This window comes from Mastigoproctus giganteus, chromosome 9 (assembly GCF_048544385.1).
Source record: "Mastigoproctus giganteus isolate SK-2022 chromosome 9, ASM4854438v1, whole genome shotgun sequence".
NCBI lineage: Eukaryota > Metazoa > Arthropoda > Arachnida > Uropygi > Thelyphonidae > Mastigoproctus > Mastigoproctus giganteus.
In genome coordinates this window covers 123250429-123271409 of record NC_143583.1, presented here as the reverse complement: position 1 = coordinate 123271409, position 20981 = coordinate 123250429, and the positions used below count along the sequence as shown (strand labels likewise).

Here is a 20981-nt window from a genome sequence, read left to right as displayed (position 1 = left end):
AATAAGTTTTTAAGTTTCTATAACCTGTGTTGGATCACAGCTCAAAAAGAAGGATCATAAATTAGAAAAAATCTGAAAGGCTCTTCAGTTAGGATATTTTACAAAAATAAATATATCAGACAGAAAACTTCATACTACCAGATTAAAAAAAATAAAACCTACCTCTTTTAATTTTTTATAGATTTCATGGTGGAATGAACTTAGTAAATTTTCTGCTGAAGCTTGATGTCGAGTTGCCATCATGGGCTCTGCACAATCTTGAAGAGCAGCAACCATATACTAAAATTTTAAAATCTCTTCAAATTATCTAAAACTTTTTTAAACAGCTAATGTTTTCAATACAAATCAATTCTCAAAAATTGGTTTTATATTTTGAAGTGCAAACACTAATTTAAATTATAAAATTACAAACATTAATCAGTATATTTTTGACAAAAACTTAGACAGCGATAAAAAAAATTCCATTCAATAATATCGAGTTTCTTTGAGTGATTCTTATTATTTACTGAGCTATTTCTGTAATCTGTTTCAGTGATTTCTTTAAAGTTCTACAGTTCAAGATTGCATTAGCATTAGCATTAGTAGAGGCATATGATGCAAGAAAGCAAGCTTATTCAGCATCAGCCAAAAAAAAAAAAAAAAAAACCCTCGCCCATTTCACCCCTCCGTTCGTTCGAAATACCTGTCCAGTTGAGCTTTAAATTTGTTTAGGCTATCAACTTCAACAACAAGTGATGGAAGTCGGTTCCACCAACCAACCACCCGCTGGCCAAAGGCAAATTTCCGCACATCTATCCGACATCCGTCCTTCCTCAATTTGAATTTATGCCCTCTGAGGTGATTATTCTGAGAAATATGAAGAATCCCATTGGCATTGAGCATGCTCAAACCATTCAAAGCCTTATACACCTCTATCAGATCACCTCGCCGGTGCCTAGTCTCCAGACTCTGTAATTTGCAAAACTTAAGCCTTTCTTCGTAAGAGCAACCCTTTGTTCCATTTACTAATCTTGTTGCCCTTCTCTGTACCCGTTCCAGCAGCTCTACATCCTTCTTGAAATGAGGCCTCCAGACCTGTATACAGTACTCAAGATGTGGCCTAACCATTGCCTTATACAAGGGAATAATCACCTCCTTATCCCTGCTAGAAAAATTCCTGTATATCATTGACAAGACACCATGAGCTACTCTTGCAGCTCGTCTGCACTGCTCAGAGAACTTCATATCTGCCTGCACAATTACCCCCAGGTCCTTTTCATTCTCCACCACTGTCAGTGTAGTACCGCAGAGTTGATACATTGCTCTGGGGTTACTGTTACCCATATGTAGTACTTTACATTTGTCAATGTTAAACTTCATTTGCCACCTCTCAGCCCATCTGTTCAACCTTTCCAGATCCTGTTGCAGCAGCATAGCGTCAGTAGTGTCCTTAACGACCCTGCCAACCTTTGTATCATCTGCAAACTTAGACATTAAACTTGATATCCCATCATCAATATCATTCATAAACACCGAAAACAACAACGGACCCAACACTGAACCCTGAGGAACTCCACTAATAACATTAGTCCACGTAGAGCAGTGTCCATTGATTACCACTCTCTGTCTTCTGCCACCCAACCATCCCCTTATCCATAGCAGCAATTTGCCTCCAATGCCACACTGCTCCAATTTGTGCAGCAGTCTTCCATGTGCAACAGTATCAAAAGCCTTTCTAAGATCCAAATATATAATATCAAAGTTATTCCCTGCATCCAGTTCTTTTGTGACTACATCATAGTATCCAATCAAATTGGTCAGGCAAGACCTGCCCTTAACAAAACCATGCTGCGTCTGAGCTATAACTGAATTCTTGTCTAGATGATCCTGCAGTGCTTCTTTAACCAGTGCCTCCATTAATTTACCTGGAACAGAAGTTAAACTAACAGGTCTATAATTACTTGTGTCAGCCTTTGATCCTCCTTTGTGAATTGGGGTTACATTTGCACATCTCCAGTCTATGGGTACCTCCCCTGAGTCCAAAGAAGCTCTCATAATTATGGCTAGGGGTTTGCATACTTCCTTTGCTGCCTCCTTTAATATAACTGGATAGATCCCATCCACCCCAGGTGCCTTTTTTATGTTTATCCTCAACAATCTCTCCTCCACTTTCCTCTCAGTTATTACAAAATCATCCAGCTCACTGCCAATGTTTACTTTACCTACATCATTCTCCTTCCTGAATAACTCCTCATGCGTGAATGTAGATGCAAAATACTCGTTTAGATTGTTAGCCACCTGAGCAGGATCCTCAACTGTTGAACCATCAATATCCAGTGGACCAATCTGATTCATCCCTTTCCTTCTCGAGTTCAAGTATGTAAAGAACTCCTTTCTGTTTTTCTTTGCATCCTTTGCCAAGGATTTTTCGTAGTCTGCCTTTGCCTGCCTAATCTCCTTTGTGACTTGGTTACAGACCAACTTATATCTATCATAGGCTTCCATGTCACCCATTAATTTGTATGTATCCCATGCATTTTTCTTCTCTGCCACATGTCTCATTAGTCCATCTGACAACCATTTAGGCCTAAACCTTGAACAATATTTCTTAGTTGGTATGTAAAGCCTGGTAGCCACCAAGATTACTTCCTTGAATGCTTCCCATTTTGAGTTTGCTGTTGGTAACATCATCAGTTGGTCCCACTGTATAGAATTTAAATACTGTCTCAGACCATCATAGTCGCCTTTACGAAAACAAAAACCCTTCCCTTTACCTCTGATGGTAGTTACCTCCTTGAGTAAATCCCACTTCAACACACTGTGATCACTGCCACCTAGTGGTTCATTTATCTGCAGGTTCTTAATGCATGAAGAATCACTACTGATAATCAGATCAAGAGTATTGCTCCCTCTTGTTGCCTCACGAACATGCTGATGTAGAAAACAATCATCCAATAAATCCACAAAAGCCTTGCTAGTGTGCGAGTGACCAACCCACAAATTCCAGTCAATATCTGGGAAATTAAAATCCCCCATTATAAGACTCTCTGATTTACTGGCCCACTCTATTTCCCTGTACAATATATTATTATACTCATCAGAGTCGTTAGGCCTATAGCACACTCCTACTCTCAATTTTGATTTCCCTATGCTTATGTCACACCAAACTGACTCGACACTGCCCTGTCCATCGATGTCAACTGGCTTCACTTCCTTTGACTTTATGTGTTTCTTAATTAATAGCATAACCCCTCCTCCCCTCCTGTCCTGTCTATCCTTTCTATATACATTGTATTCCCCAAATTCCAGTTCCGCATTACTTATATCTGTGTGACACCACGTCTCTGATATCCCAACAATATCTGCCTTTGATGTTTTGAGCAATACCTCAAATTCATTAAATTTATTTACCAAACTCCTAGCATTGGTGTACACGCAGGTATACATGCACCTGTTTCTATTCTTAGCTACCCTAACACAACCCATGTGTTTACTTGTAACGCAATGACTACCAGCAGTCTCTGAAATATCCTGCATCTTGTTTTTCGGACTTCTGCTCATTTGATATATATATTGCCTTATAGTTTAAAGCATTTACAGAAGCTATGTGATTCAGAGCTTCTGTGAAATACAAGAAGCAAATCACAAGCTATTCAACTTCTAATCTAATTAGTGACCTAATCATAAGATTGAGGAATTAACTACAGAAGTAGAGGAGAAATTGTTGAAGTTAAACATAAGGAAGGCACCTAGGGTGGACAGGATCTATCCAGTTATATTAAAGGAGACAGCAAAGGAAGTAAGCAAACCCTTAGCCATAATTATGAGAGCTTCCTTGGACTCAGGGGAGGTCCGCATGGACTAGAGGTGTGCAAATGTATCACCAATTCACAACGGGGGTTTCAAAAGGTGACACAAGTAACTACAGACCTGTTAGTTTAACTTGTGTTCCAGGGAAAATAATGGAGTCACTGGTTAAAGAAGCATTGCGGGATCATCTAGGCAAAACTGCAGTAATAGTTAAGAAACAGCATGGTTTGTTAAAGGGAGGTCGTGTCTGACCAATTTGATTGGATAGTATGATGTGGTCGCAAAGGAACTGAAAGCCAAAAATAATTCTGATATGATATACTTGGATTTCAGGAAAGCTTTTGATACTGTCGCACATGGAAGACTGCTGTACAAATTGGAGAGGTATGGTATTAAGGGTAAGTTGCTACAATGGATAAAGGGATGGTTGAGTGGGTGGGAGACGACAGAGAGTGGTAATCAATGGACACTGCTCTATGTGGACAAATGTTATTAGTGGAGTTCCCCAGGGTTCGGTGTTGGGCCCATTGCTGTTTTGTATACTTATCAATGATATTGATGAAGGTATATAAAATAAATAAATAAATTTTCTGTTTATACTCCGGCACGACAACCAAGTCAGTAGAGTTTACAATAAATGGTCAATACAAATATTTATCGTATTTAGTAGTCACGGGCTTGAACCCTGGTCCACTCAAGGAACGCATGCTATGCACTCTCGCTCCTGACCACTGGGCTATATCGTTGTTGTTGTTTGGTTTTTAGGAGCATTAGCAATTAAGGCCATATTGCTCCGGGGATATGTGGTGGTCATTACCTGACCTTTCTGCATCCTCCGTATTTGGTGGTCACAGGCTTGAACCCCGGTCTAATCAAGAAGCGTGTGCTACGCACTGCTGTTCCCACCCACCTGGCTACGGAGGCACGCCGGCCGGGCTAGCCGGGTGGGTAAAGTGCCTGCCTGGCAACCCAAAGGTCATGCGTTCATTCGCATCCTGCCTTGGGCTTGGATCAAAGTACTGCAAAAACCATGGGAGGTGCATTATGGCCACAGAAGCCGATGCGCCAACAACTACCAAAAAAAAAAATAAATAAATAAAAATACGGAGGCGCCGAAGGTATATCAGGCTTGTGTCGAAGTTTGCAGATGATACAAAGGTTGGCAGGGTTTGTTAATGACGGTATGGTACTCCAACTGGATCTAGATAAGTTGGGAAAATGAGCTGAGAAGTGACAACTGAAGTTTAACATTGAAAAATGCAAAGTACTGCATATGGGTAGAAGTAACCCCAGAGAAATGTACCAACTGTGTGGTACTACACTTAAGGTGGTAGAAAATGAAAAAGATCTGGGAGTAATTGTGCAGTCAGATATGAAGTTTTCTGAGCAATGCAGACAGGCTGCCAGGGCAGGTCATGGGGTTTTGTCAATGATATGTTTTTTTTTTTTTTTTTTTATGAGAACCCCAAACACGAGAGGTATTAAACCTATAGTACTTAGTACTGTGCTTGGGTTGGAGGTTGAGAAGACGAAAGAAGATATTTGTTGATATTGGACTTGAACTTCTGTAGATTGTAATTTTCAGGAAATACGTATGAAGGAAGGTTGTTCCAGAAAACGGCAGTTGAATGAATAAATGAGGAAGATGAAAAGTTGGTTCTGTGGGTTTGAAGTTGGACAGTAAATGGATGTTGGCTGGTGGCGGCATGTGTTCGGACTGTTTTGAAAGAGAGAGCGGGAATTATAGAAGCCAATTCAGAAGAACAGTGCCCATGGAAGTATCTGTAGAAGAGGCATGCAGCAGAAACAGTGCGTCTATGAGACAGCGAGTGGAGAGACTCTGTTAGAGATGAATCATTAATTAACCGAACTGCCCTCTTCTGAATGGAATCAAGAAGCCTGAGAGAGGTTTTGGGGGCACCACCCCAGATGTGGGAACAATATTCCATGGCAGGGCGGATTTGCGATTTATACAGAGTGAGCAGCTGTTTGGGAGAAAAGTAACGCCGAGAGCGAAAGAGAAAACCAAGTTTTTTAGATGCAGAGGAAGCAATATTTGTAATGTGCTTGTGCCAAGAGAGATTAGAAGTCAGGGTAATCCCCAAAAGAGATATATCATTTTGCCTAGAAATCGGAGTGTCACTAAAGATAAGCATAGGAGCAGAAGAATCCTTTTTGCGAGATATAAGACAAGATTGAGTTTTAGAAGGGTTGAAATCAACTAAGTTGTCTTTGCCCCACTGGAGAATTACCTGAAGATCGGCATTTAAGGAATTGGCAGCAGATTTTCGAGAACTTAAAGCTGATTGAGCTGGACAAGGTTTCTCAAAATGGAAAGTTGAATGCAATGTGCTATCATCGGCAAAACTATGGATAGGATTTCCAGTCAATGGAAGAAGGTCATTGATATACAAGAGGAAAAGAGTGGGGGAAAGAACTGAACCTTGGGGGACACCGGCATTAGTGGAGAAGTTAGAAGACAGAGAGCCATCTACCATCACCCTCAGTGAGCGATCAGAGAGAAAACTGGATAACCAATTACTAAAAACAGTTGGCAAACCATAAGATGGAAGCTTGTTTAGAAGACCTTTATGCCAAACACGATCAAAAGCCTTTGAGATGTCAAGAGCAACTACTTGTGTTTCACCGAACCTTTCCATTGAATTAGTCCATAAATGGGTAACATAAGCCAGAATATCACCAGTGGATCAACACTGACGGAATCCATACTGGCGATCGTTGATCAGACGGAAAGTTTCTAGGTAGTTTAAGAGTTGGCGGTTAATTGATTTCTCCATTACTTTAGAAAGAGTAGAAGTAATTGCAATGGGACAATAATTGGATGGGAGGGATTTGTCACCCTTTTTAGGAACTGGCTGGATATGAGCAAATTTCCAAGCAGAAGGAAAAACACCTTTGGAATAAGAAAGTGAAAAAAGGCGGCAAAGAATAGGAGTAAGTTCAGGAGCACAGGTTTTGAGAACAAATGGAGAAATACCATCAGGACCTGGAGCTTTCTTAGCATCAAGATTCATCAAAATCCTTCTGATATCCTTTTGACGGAAGACCACAGGAGGCATTGAATGGAGCTTGTTAGGAATGGTGGGAGGTGTTTTACCAAGATCATTAATACATGAGCTCAAAGAAAAATGGGATGCTAGCAGGTCAGCTTTATCCTTGGCTGAAGTGACAACAGAACCATCTGGTTTGGACAGAGGTGGGAGCAGAGATGGGCAAAAGTTGCGGCCAATAGCTTTGGCAAGAGACCAGAATGCTCGGCTACCATTAGGGCAAGAAGCAAGTTTTCTACTCTTAGCCTGTTCAAACTCTAGTTTGGACTGATTAATAACTGCTTTACAATTGTTGCGAGCTTTGGTGTAGGTAGAAAATGAAACTGAAGAATTAGAAACAAGCCAATTACGATATGCAACGTTCTTCTCTTGGACAGCCTTAGCACATTTATTGGAAAACCAAGGTTTAGATAAAGGACGAGATTTTAAAGTGGAGTGTGGGATAAAGGATTCCATTCCTGCAAGAATAATTTCACTGACACGATCTGAGCAAACGTTGACATCAGAAGTTTTGAAACAGTAATCAGACCAAGGAAAAGAAGAAAAGAAGTCTCGCAGGTCATCCCATTTTGCATTCTTGTAATGCCAAACAATACGAGGTTGGGAATAGCCATGAGATAAAGGTTCCATTGGAGAAGAGGCAATCACCAAGTTGTGATCTGAAGTGCCTAAAGGACCTCTCACTTCAACCTTGTACTTAGAAGGGTTGTTTGTAAGAAAAAGATCAAGCGTATTGGCTGTATGATTAGGATTGTCCGGTATTCTTGTAGGTAAATGAACAATCTGTGCTAGGTCATTAGTAATTGCAAAAGCCTCAGCATCTCGACCTGCTGGGTCGGTGTGACTAGAAAACGGAAGCCAGCTGGAGTTGTGAACGTTAAAATCACCAAGGAAAATTACCTCACTGTTAGGAAAGTTGGACTGGAGAAAGTCAAGTTGCAAAGAGAGGAAGTCAAAGAGCTCCAAGTGATTAGTGGAGTTGGGAGAACGGTAGAGACAACAGATGAATTTTACACAATGAGGTAGAGAGATTTTAAGCCAGAGAAGATCAAAGAGAGGAGATTCCAAATTGCCAAGTCTCTGACAGGGAATATCAGAACGGACATATGCACAAGTACCACCTTTGAGGCGAAAGGAATCATACAGCAAATAATTTGGACATCTGAGATGAGCAGTAGTTGAATCAACTGATAACTGAGATTCAGTCAGAAAAAGTACATGGGGTTTGGAAGACTGCAAGTGGAAATGGACATCGTTGAGATTAGAATTGAGACCACGTATATTTGTGAAATGAATTAGGAAGTCCTTGGGAGGTTTAGATCTTTTCGCAGATAAGCTTGCTCTATTATTTTGACAATTCATGGTGTATTCAATAGTAAGAAAAAGTGGGTGGGACATGCTGTATGAAGTAATGAAATTTTTGGATATGGCGTACATGTGGTAAGAATATACCCAGATCCTTGACATAACGTGGCCTCGACAATGCTCCCCGCATACACACTACTCGGACTCCCTCCAGTCACTATCTGGCAGAGTAGAGGTAGCAAGATTATACACTAGCTGATCCGGAAGCTTCCTAGAGAGTTACCAATAGGTTCAGTCCGGTGTACTAACTAGTGGCCGGCCTGCGAACACCGTTTTAGAGCTGTACCCTCGAAATGTAAGGAATATTGGATCTCGCCACGACATTCATCATAACCTCAAAAATCATCAATCATACTGCATGATGGAAGAGATAGGGAAGGGTTGGCCGGAACTTAGCTCTAGAGACTAAACATGGGTTCCACCACTTCAAGCCTCCAATAAGCAAAGTGGTGGTATTTCACCGGTTGATGAGAGTCATCTACCACCTAGTACTGCCTGGTAACATAGAGGGGCGGCGTTCCTCCATGTGGTGTGGGCGCCACACCTCGACCCCTGCTTACGTTGGTTCACACCTGGGTGGTCACCCACCATGTACTTGTGCATGAAGGTTATACCCAGGATTACTAACAGTCCCACCATCGTGAAGGTGCAAGCAGAGGATTTGGCTGTCATAGACCGTCCGGACTTCGCTGAAATTGGGTCCACTTTGACTTGAGTGTCACCCGAATATCAGTTCCATCAGCGTTTTAGACTCACAGGTAGCAAGAACAGCTTGTCTGGCATATCTGAGAGAATGTCTGTGACAGCCTCAAGGACCAACAGGAATTTTGGAACAAGGAACAAGGATATACAGGAACAAGGATATACAGGAATTTTGCTAGCAGGGAAAAGGAGGTGACTGTCCCTCTCTATAAGGCAATGGTCAGGCCACGCCTTGAGTACTGCATACAGGTCTGGAGGCCTCATTTTAGGAAGGATGTCAATTTGCTTGAGTGTGTACAGCGAAGGGCAACAAGATTGGTGAGGGGAATGAAGGGATCCTCTTATCAAGAGAGGCTAAAGTTCTGCAAATTGCAGTGGCTGGAGACTAGGCACCTGCGTGGTGATCTGATTGAGGTGTATAAGGCCTTGAATGGGTTGAGCACGCTGAATTCTGATGGAATCCTTCCACTTGTTCAGATTACGAACCTAAGGGGGCATAAATTCAAATTAAGAAAAGACAGATGTAGAATAGATGTGCGGAAATTTGCCTTTAGCCAGCAGGTGGTTAATTGATGGAACAAACTTCCATCTGTCGTTGTGGAAGTTGATAGGTTGAATAAATTTAAGGAGGAACTGGACAGGAATCTGGAGGGAATGGTGTGATTTTTTTTTTTTTTTTTTTGGCTGATGCTGCATAAGCTCATACACTTACTTTCTTGCATCACATGCCACTACTACCGCTACTACTACAATAGCTTATGGAGATGATATGGTAATACTTGTGCATGGAAACTCCAGAAAGGAGCTTGAAATTAGGTCTGATTGCATATTAAAAGAATGATGCAAATGGTGTAATTTACATAGGTTGACAATCTCTACATCCAAATCTAAAATCATGATGTTGAAGGGTAAATTGGCTCTTAGTAGACCTCTGTTCATAAGGTTCAATGGTATTTACTAGAGCAGGTGCTAATGATTAAATACTTGGGAATATGTATTGCTAGTGGCTTGAACTTTATCTCGTATATTAACTATATATCAGAGTAGGTGAAGAAATTTATTGCAATGATCTCAAGAATAATGCGGGTGGAATGGGGGATAAACGGGAAATCACTCCATTTGATTTATGATTGTATTCTTCTGCCGATTGTTATGTATGGTGTCAATCTGGGTTGGCCATCCATCAAAGTAAGCAACACCAAAAAGCTCTATTCTATACATTGAGTTATATTACTCAAAATGGTTATGGCCTGCAGAACAGTTTCCACAGAAGGTTTGCAAGTGTTAGCTGGCAAAATGCCACTTGATTTGCAGTTAGTGTTTAGAAGCCTATCCTTTTATTTGAGAAGAGGTATAAAATCTGAGTTGCTGGGCATCAAAATTAACGCTTTAAATGACTTGAGAATCGAAAAGAAGAGAGGGAAAAGGAGCAAAAAAAGGAAGGGAAAAAGGAGGAAAAGAAGAGAAAAGGAAAAGGAAGAGGAAGAGGAAAAGGATTTTTCAAAAATGGCAAAACAGATGGAATTGTTTGGGAAAAGGTAGAATAAAATTCAAATTTTTCCCTTATGTTAATAGTGTGAATTATATTAAACCGATCTGGTTAGTACCAAATCTAAGTTGTACATTCTTACTATCAGGTCACGGATCATTCTTTGCTAAACTGAATAGTCTTGGAATTGTAGCAAGATGCAACTGTACGTGTGGTGATCTGGAAACATGTTGTGTTTAATTGTTTGGAATATGCTGATTTGCGTTTGGATTTATTGAATAATGTTGATAATGTAACTTGTCTGATGAATGGAATTGGGCCAGAACTTATAAAAACAAGGGAAAATTTTATTGCCTTTCTAAATTTTTCAAATTCAGTTTTCGTGAGAAGGAATATATTTTTGCAAATGGAAGAGTTAAGGTTAAATATTGGATGAATTGGTGGACTGTACCCTCTCCTTTACATGGAACAGTATGTTATTTTTTTTATATAGGAACAGAGAAAATTCTTTGCAGTGGTGGACAGGATCTTGGTACTCTGTTTCCTTAATGGGTGGGTGTCCACTTCTGCTCCTGCCAACACAGTTGGCAAGAAGCTTAGTTGTTTTTCTTGGATTTGATCCTGCAATAACACCTTCTTCCAGCTTGGTTTTGCTGGTTAATATGAGTAACTTCTGTTGAGCTCACTGACTGCTGGTAGATGGCTGTTCGTTGAACTGTTTACCTTTTGGAGATTACCGGCAATGATCAGTCCCTAGGATGTGATGCTTGTGCTCATCTGTGGACAGTGTCTCTTCATCAGTTTCTGTTGTAGCCTACTTGTCCAGCTCGTTGCAATTATCAGTCTCAGAGTACACTGCTTGTGCTCATCTGTGGACAGTGTCTCTTCATCGGTTTCTGCTGTAGCCTACTTGTCCAGGTTGTTGTGCAGAAAAAGGTATGAGGGGATGACCATTGCACAGTATAGTTGATTTGTAATGTGAATTTATAATGTGAATGTGAAATTTGTATCATTAATAATTGTATACTGTACAATTTCTATATGTATGGCAAATTTGCCAGATTTTTTTGGCTAGGGTCTATTTACTCAATAAATGAAAAAAAAAAAAAAAAAAAAGAATGAATGTCATATTCTGACTATATCCTTTTGTCTTTAAATTACACTTTCTTTGTCAAAATTCAAGTAGGGCTGTTTGCTATTCATTCAATTTTTCTTTAATTGGTATTAATTACAGCTTAATTTTGCATTTTACTTTTATTTATTATTTTATTTTAGTTTTTTATTCCTTTTCTTTTTGGTCTCTGTCGAGTCGGCTATGATGTATACGTCTGCTCACTTTTTCTGTCTGCCAAGTATATATTGGCTGCCAGTCCTTGAGGACTTAGTTAAAATCTTAGGATCTATAGCATTAAGTACCATTTATATATTTTCATTTAATTTTATGTAATCTGCTTTTATTTTTCAGGCACTTTTTTAATTTTTTCCATTGTAACTACACCTGACAGGTCAGCACCCCTACTCATACACTTATCTAATCTATTTGTCTATATATATGCATATATATATATTTGCTCAATATTAATATTACAAAATATGTTTTTGTTAAGCTAAACAAACTTGTTTACTCACATGAATACGATGAACATCCGTAGCATTATCATATAAGTCAGCCACATAAGTTGGGAATACCACATGATGCCAATACAAAAAGCTACAGTCGCATGCTTTTCTTAACCTAGAACCCCACCAAAATTAAAAAATAAATAAATAAAAAAAAAACCATTGTAAATTAAGTTTATAAAAGGACTATAGAGTTACTAAATGTATACTCATGAAAATTCACTGAAATAATTATATTTAATCCAGTCATTAAAATGAGTACTCTAACAAATAAATTAACTATAATTAAAAGTTCATATAAAAGAAATATGAACTTTGATTTCAACCTATGCTTGGTTGAAATCAAAATAATTTAATAATGCTCTACTTCTTAAGGAATATTATATACAGCAAAATAAAATGTTAAACATTAATGAGTTTCCATTACAAAACAAAACATTTAAGTGAGGTAGAGGTCTGAGGTCACACTGCGAAAAAAATAAATTTATAAACACTGAAATCAGCTTATGCATGCATGCATGCATGCATAAGCACATGCGTCACAGAGAAATTTACAAAAGTCTATAAAGTTAACCTTTATGAGATTACTGCCTAATCTGACAAAAAGTGGGGAATAATTTTCTGCAATGGTTCTCCAAGCTTTTCCAATCAAAGCTAAAGAAGTGGCCAGTACATCTCACCACTTTACAACTCTTCCACTCCAAAAATGGCAAACTCAAGCTCTTACAGCTGTTATAGAGATGAACAGCAGTAACTCCCTTTAATTGTTGTAACTGCCATCCATTTTCTGAGTGATTTTATTTTTTCTGAATTTCCATAATGACGATGTTTAATATTGCCTAATCTGCCATTTTATACAAATAGTTTTCTTAGATCAGTGTAGTCATCACTTATTCACTTATATAAGTGGTCTGGTTTTGAATTCCATCAGAAACTGGAGGAATTCTTAAAGGCCCTTTTTAAACTTAGTTTGCCAATCAGAGAGAGAGAGGGGGGGGGGAGGGGGGGACTTAATTACATGAATTATTCCGGATTTTTCAGCATGCATAATGTGGTATTTCCCAACTTATTTATATAATGCATTAGCATCTGAGGCTATATTAGGCTGTTCAAATCATGTCTATACAACTGTGTTGACGGAGCGATTTGCATGTTGTATACAGACAGAAAAAACCAAAGCAACTTGGGGAAGGCCTACTCCTTCCACATGAAATTAGCAAACTATAGTCCCAATTGAAGAAATTTTAAGAATTTTCTTCCAGTCTCTGGCGGGATTAACTAGGCTTTTCCAAATAAGCGAAATCATAAACCTGTTATGGAGGATGTACAACATGCTGGTCAACACATGAATACAGTTATTAAAAAAACTATACACACGCACAAAAAAAAATGTTTGAAAGGCATACATGGGAATTTACAATAAATTAAAGTTAAAACTGAACACTTCCCACCAAATAAATAAGAAAAAAACTTTGTTAATTAGTTCTAATAATAATTACAAAAGAATTCCAATTCATTTAACTAAACAATCCTGTGCAATTATGATAATGTTTGGAATCCATTCTGAGATTTCTTTTCAAGTTTAAGAGAAAAGAAAAGACAGATATCCTTTTATATCTATATATATATATATATATATATACTGAAAGGACAGAATTCATGGGATACCTGGTTCCTGGGCAAAGTGACATTGTCACCCCTCTCACTAGTGGATGAACCCACCGCTTGGCAGGTATATAGGTACATTGCATCACTGCATTCACATAGATGGTAATTCAATGTCAATCTGGATGAATGTCGTGAGCTAACCAACTTTAAAGGAGGGTTGATAGTGGATGTCCAAAGCTGAGTCACTCTATCATAGAGATGATACAGAACTTGCACTATCCCCGTTCAACAGTATCAAGAGTGTATCAAGAATATGCCATTTCCAGAATAACATCTCATTGTTGACAGTGCTGTAGGTGGAGAGGGGGTGGGGGATGAACGTGGCTGTCGACGTCTGTCTTGTATTGTTTCAGACAACTTGGGAGCGACGGTGGTACAAATCACCACTGACTTCAATGAGGGAGGTGCCAGAAATGTCTCCACCAAGACCATCAGGCGATCATTAGTCACAATAGGTTATGGGTGCCATCAACCCAACAGAGTGACATTGCTAACACCATGACACAGGACTAAATGCCTCAACTGGGTGAAAGAACATCAGCACTGGACCTTGAATGATTGGAGTCAGGTTTCCTGGTCTGATGAGTCCCATTTCCAATTATTTCAAGTGGACGGGAGAGTGTGCAACTGGAAGAAACCACACGAAGCTATGCATCCATCACATCAACAAGGAACTGTTTAAGCAAGTGGATGGTCAGTAATGGTCTGGGGAGTGTTCAGCTGGCACAAGTTGGAACCTCTGGTACGTCTAGACACGTCTCTGAATGGTCCAGGTTACATGTCCATCCTTGCAGACCATCTGCATCCCTTCATTGTCATTGTGCATCCACAGGGCAATGGACCCTTCCAGAAGGACAATGTGCCTCCTCACAGAGCCATGGTGACTAGAACATGGTGTGAAGAGCATTCTGCAGATTTTACCACCATGGAATGGCCTCTTTCACCGTACATGAACCCTGTGGAGCATGTTTGGGCTGCTGTGGAAAAGGTCCATTTGAGCTTTGGATTTTCTACCCAGGAATGCGATGGAATTATGGACAGCAGTGCAGCAAGCATGGATGGAAATACCTGTGGAATGCTTTCGTGAACTAGTGGACTCAATGCCTTGCCATGTGAGTGCCCTTATCTGGGCAAATGGTGGGCCTACCCATTACTAGATAAGTATCCCGTGATTTTTGTCCACTTAGTGTATAAGAAATACAAAAAAACTGCATAAAGAAAAGTGAAGAAAGATATTTTAATCAGAGTAATAAATTTTAAATAAAAAAATAAAGAGAACATTCTTTCACCTAAAAAGTTCAGGATCCGTTCCAATCTGTAACTAAATACTTGCAATGCTAATGAAATTATCAGCTCATATTGCCTAACTACATACAAGGGTATGTGGGAGATTGCTGTAATAGGTAGTTACTATCTGGATGTGGGAATGAGGAATGGTCTAGAGGTGATACAAACTGATAATTTCATCAATAATGCAGCTGTTTAGGGAGTAGATGGGTTTCCTGAACTCTCTTTAATTTTAATATTGTGCTTCATTCTTATTAATAACTAAAAACGAAAAAAGGCTTAAGTTTTGCAAATTACAGTGTCTGGGACTAGGCACTGGCAAGGTGTATAAAGCCTTGAATGGTTTGAGCATGCTCAATGCCGATGGGATTCTTCCTCTTGCTCAGAATAATCACCTGAAAGGGCATAAATTCAGATTGAGGAAAGACAGATGTAGGATAGATGTGCGGAAATTTGCCTTTAGCCAGCGGATAGTTGGTTGGTGGAACAGACTTCCATCCCTTGTTGTGGAAGTTGATAGCCTAAATAGATTTAAGGCTCAGCTGGACAGGTATTTCGAATTAACGGAGGGGTGATGTGGAAGTGTTTTTTTTTTTTTTCTTTTTTTTGGCTGATGCTGCATAAGCTTGCTTTCTTGCATCATATGCCTCTACTAATGCTAATCATATCTGATTCAAAATTATTTAATGTTAGAATATCTGATTAGAATATCTTTCTTTTTTTTCTCTTTGACTTGAAAACCAAATCCCAAACTGGACTTGAAATGTTATAATTGTGCAGGATTGGTGAGTTAATTGGATTTATTCAGAAACAATATATAAAGAATTTTCTCAATACTTATATGAAAAGTATTCAATTTTTAACTTTAATTTATTAAAAAAATTGATAATATTCTACAAATTTATTCCATTTAATTCCATCAAAAAAATCTTGATTTTTTATGGAATCAAATGTTTTCTTAAAAACTAAAATGTAGATTTTTATGGAATCAAAATATCACTTAGTTCCGTGTTCAATGGAAGGGAAAGAACTGTTGTACACCTCAAAGTCACTTTTAACATAATCTGTACACTGCCTGGAAGTCAATTAGGAATACTAATGTACTAAGTGACTTTAAGGTGGTATTAACAGCTATCTTTCACATTAATGGCTATCTTTGCTTGAGGAAGCTCCACTAATTAAGCTGTACCACAGAATTCTAAGTCTGTAACAGTTATTTTATTAAGATTTACTTTAGAAAGATATGAGAGTCAGACTAATATCTTTGCCTAGATTATTCCATAGTTAAGAACTTCAAGGAAATAGGATGCTTGATAGCTCATCCACAGAGAGGGAAACCATCAAGCACCCACTGCAGTGTATTTACTGTTGAATAGCATTAGTACATTAGTATAAAATGCACTGTTTGCTTGATGTTTGCAGAGCAATCGGGTACGGGACATGATACTGCCAAGGGAGATGTCTTTGTGTGTGCGCGATGCAAGGAGTGTATCGATATCAGGCAACAACTCGGCGTTCTTGTGGGCCTATATGAGAGCTTGAAGGACAGGGTGGATGCCCTCGAAGAAACTAAATTGAGGGGCCCATCAAGCTCTCAGCTGCCCACATCAATGCCAGAGCTTGCACTTGGGCATCGCATGACACAGAGACAACCCCCAAGGCAGAATGCACTGGTCCCGAAGGAACTAGTAGTTGTTGGGGACTCTATTGTCAGGGAAACGGGGAACATGCTTTGTAAAAAAGATAGGTGGAACAGGACCAGGGTATGTCTGCCAGGGGCAAAGGTTGATGACGTTGTAGAGCGAATATCATCTTTTAAGGGCACAAAAGGTGATATAGTTGTACACGTTGGCACTAATAATATTAAGAGTAGGAGACCGGCAGAATTACTTAACAAGTACAGGTCACTGTTGAACAAAAGCCGAGAATTAGGGTTGAATTTGAAAGTGTCTGCAATTCTGCCCAGACACGATAGGAGGGAGTATATGATGAGAGCCTTGTCGATCAATTCGGCCCTGGAAAGATTGTGCAAGGCTCAAGGGGTAGAAATTTTTTCAGCCTGGACTGTACTTGTTAACAGGAGAGATTGCTTCTACAGGGATGGGATACACTTAAATAGAAAGTGTGCAAGAATATTTGCTGATGCTATCGAGGCATTGTTAGGTGGGTCGGAAAACTGCTAGCTTGGGGGGAGACAAAGACCAATAGATTGACAGTAGCCACTGGCAGAGGTGAAAGAGATTCTTGCACTGCTTCTATTAGAATGAGCAGAAGCCTGAAAAACAAGATGCATGGTATTTCAGAGACTGCTGGGAGCCATTGCGGTACAAGTAAACACATGGGTTGTGTTAGGGTAGCTAAGAATAGAAACAGGTGCAGGTATACTTGCGTGTACACCAATGCTAGGAGTTTAGTAAATAAATTTGATGAATTTGAGGTATTGCTCAAAACATCAAAGGCAGAAACACATAAAAACCAAGGAAGTGAAGCCAGTCGACATCGCTGGACAGTGCAGTGTTGAGTCAGTTTGGTGTGACATAAGCATTGGGAGATCAAAATTGAGAGTAGGAGTGTGCTATAGGCCTAATGACTCTGATGAGTATAATAAGGAACTGTACAGGAAAATAGAGTGGGCCAGTAAATCTGGGCCAGTAAATCAGAGAGTCTTATAATGGGAGATTTTAATTTCCCAGATATTGACTGGAATTTGGGGGCTGGTTACTCACACACTAGCAGGGCTTTTGTGGATTTATTGGATGATTGTTTTCTACATCAGCATGTTCGGGAGGCAACTAGAGGGAGTAATACTCTTGATTTGATTATCAGCAGTGATTCTTCATGCATTAAGAATCTGCAGATAAATGAACCACTAGGTGGCAGTGATCACAGTGTGCTGAAGTGGGATTTACTCAAAGAGGTAACTACCATTAGGGGTAAAGGGAAGGGTTATTGCTTCCGTAAAGGCGACTACGATGGACTGAGACAGTATTTAAATTCTATACAGTGGGACCAACTGATGATGTTACCACCAGCAAATTCAAAATGGGAAGCATTCAAAGAACTTATCTTGGAAGCTACTAGGCTTTACATACCAACTAAGAAATATTGTTCAAGGTTTAGGCCAAAATGGATGTCAGATGAACTAATGAGGCATATGGCAGAGAAGAAAAATGCATGGGATACTTACAAATTAACACATGACACAGAAGCCTATGATAGATACAAGTTGATATGCAACCAAGTTACAAAGGAGGTTAGGGGCGAAGGCAGATTACGAGAAATCCTTGGCAAGGGATGCAAAGAAAAACAGCAAAGAGTTCTTTACTTATGTAAACTCTAGAAGGAAGGGGATGAATCAGATTGGTCCACTTGATATTGATGGGTCAACTATTGATGATCCAGCTCAGGTAGCTAACAAACTAAATGAATATTTTGCATCGACATTCACACATGAGGAGTTATTCAGCAAGGGGAATGCCAGAGGTGTATTCAACTCTAGCAGTAAGCTACAGAATCTTGAAATAACTGGGAGTAAAGTGGAGGAGAAACTGTTGACGATAAACACAAGAAAGGCACCCAGGGTGGATGGGATCTATCCAGTTATATTAAAGGAGGCAGCAAAGGAAGTAAGCAAATCCTTAGCCATAATTATGAGAGCTTCCTTGGACTCAGGGGAGGTACCCATAGACTGGAAATGTGCAAATGTGACCCCAATTCACAAAGGAGGATCAAAGGCTGACACAAGTAATTATAGACCTGTGAGCTTAACTTCTGTTCCAGGAAAATTAATGGAGGCACTGGTTAAAGAAGCACTGCAGGATCATTTAGACAAGACTTCAGTTATAGCTCAGACACAGCATGGTTTTGTTAAGGGGAAGTCTTGCCTGACCAACTTGATTGGATACTATGATGCAGTCACAAAAGAACTGGATGCAGGGAATAACTTTGATATTATATACTTGGATCTTAGAAAGGCTTTTGATACTGTTGCACATGGAAGACTGCTACACAAATTGGAGCAGTGTGACATTGGAGGCAAATTGCTGCTATGGATAAAGGGGTGGTTGAGGGGGAGAAGACAGAGAGTGGTAATCAATGGACACTGCTCATCGTGGACTAATGTTATTAGTGGAGTCCCTCAGGGCTCGGTGTTGGGTCCATTATTGTTTTCTGTATTTATAAATGATATTGATGATGGTATATCAAGCTTAATGTCCAAGTTTGCAGATGATACAAAGGTTGGCAGGGTTGTCAAGGACACTACTGACACTATGCTGCTGCAACGGGATCTGGAAAGGTTGAGCAGATGGGCTGAGAGGTGGCAAATGAAGTTTAACATTGACAAATGTAAAGTACTACACATGGGAAACAGCAACCCCAGAGCAACGTATCAACTCTGTGGTACTACACTGACAGTGGTAGAGAATGAAAGGGACTTGGGGGTGGTTGTGCAGGCAGATATGAAGTTCTCTGAGCAGTGCAGATGGGCTGCAAGAGTAGCTCATGGAGTATTGTCAATGATATACAGGAATTTTTCCAGCAGGGATAAAGAGGTGATTATTCCATTGTATAAGGCAATGGTCAGGCCACACCTAGAGTACTGTATACAGGTCTGGAGGCCTCATTTCAAGAAGGATGTAGAGCTGCTGGAACGAGTACAGAGAAGAGCAACAAGATTAGTTAATGGAACAAAGGGGTGCTCTTACGAAGAAAGGCTTAAGTTTTGCAAATTACAGTGTCTGGAGACTAGGCACCAGCGAGGTGATCTGATAGAGGTGTATAAAGCCTTGAATGGTTTAAGCATGCTCAATGCTGATGGGATTCTTCCTCTAGCTCAGAAAAATCACCTGAGAGGGCATAAATTCAAATTGAGGAAAGACAGATGTAGGATAGACGTGCGGAAATTTGCCTTTAGCCAGCGGGTGGTTGGTTGGTGGAACAGACTTCCATCCCTTGTGGTGGAGGTTGATAGCCTAAATAAGTTTAAGGCTCAGCTGGACAGTTATTTTGAACGAACAGAGGGGTGAAGTGGAAGTGGGTTTTTTTTTTTGTTTTTTTTTTGGCTGATGCTGCATAAGCTTGCTTTCTTGCATCAAATGCCCCTACTAATGCTAATAGCACATCAATGAATTGGTCACTTCATTGACAGATGGAACAACCAATGCTTATGTTATTTCACATCAATCAGTTGTTTGATGTGCAACAGTATAACAAGTACTGAAAAGAATAACTCTTATTTTATATTAATTCTTATTTCTTATTTTTAAAAATAAAATATTAATAAAATATCTTAATTTTAAAAATCAGGTATGTACATGACATTACTGACGAATGAAATAAATCACATGCATCAGTAACAGTAGCAGCACATGTCACAAACTGGAATGGCATTCTGGCACACTATGGTCCATTCTGAAAGCCTTGTGGGTTAACTTAAGACACGAGGTAGAATGATGAATGTCAATCTTCTAGCTTGCCAACTGACCCAAAAATTTAAAATAAAAAACAAGTGAAAACAATGAACAACTTACCATGTCCACAAATTACTTAGTAGTTTTGGGGAACAAGAAACTTTCTACAGTACAATGCACAGAATAACATATATAAAGATTTGTCAATTCTCCCAACATATGAAAAAGAATTCTCCTGAAACATGACAAGAAATATATAAATGCATGGCTTGGGGTGGGTGGGGAGAGATTTTTGTATCAGTGTGGCCTGCTCTTGCAGGTAGTAGGAACCTGCTTTGTAGAGAGGATTCATTTGACAAAGATGATGAAATGGTTTTGTAAATATCAATAAGGATATCTTAAGGGTTCAAGGAAACTTTAGTTTCGTGGGGGAGAGGAAACAGTGATAATATAGATACCATTTATCCGATATATGAGTCAAAGTAATGCTTGCACAAATCTCAAGAGGTTAGTTGCCATAATAGCTGATATTGGGAAGATATGCTGTTGTTTGGTTTTTTTTTTTAGGAGCATTAGCAA

At 39.4% G+C, this 20981-nt stretch overlaps 1 protein-coding gene across 4 annotated transcripts in view; it reads right to left on the bottom strand.

Moving 5' to 3' along the window:
• Positions 1 to 20981, bottom strand: part of SWIP (strumpellin and WASH-interacting protein) — a 496362-nt gene that overhangs the window by 211927 nt on the left and 263454 nt on the right. For all 4 annotated transcript variants that reach the window (XM_090381778.1, XM_090381779.1, XM_090381782.1 and 1 more), the window contains 2 exons: positions 12046 to 12151; positions 163 to 279 (listed from right to left, as the gene is read on the bottom strand). In XM_090381778.1, the coding sequence (XP_090237904.1) occupies positions 163 to 279; positions 12046 to 12151 (223 nt within the window). The remainder of the gene's footprint in view (positions 1 to 162; positions 280 to 12045; positions 12152 to 20981) is intronic.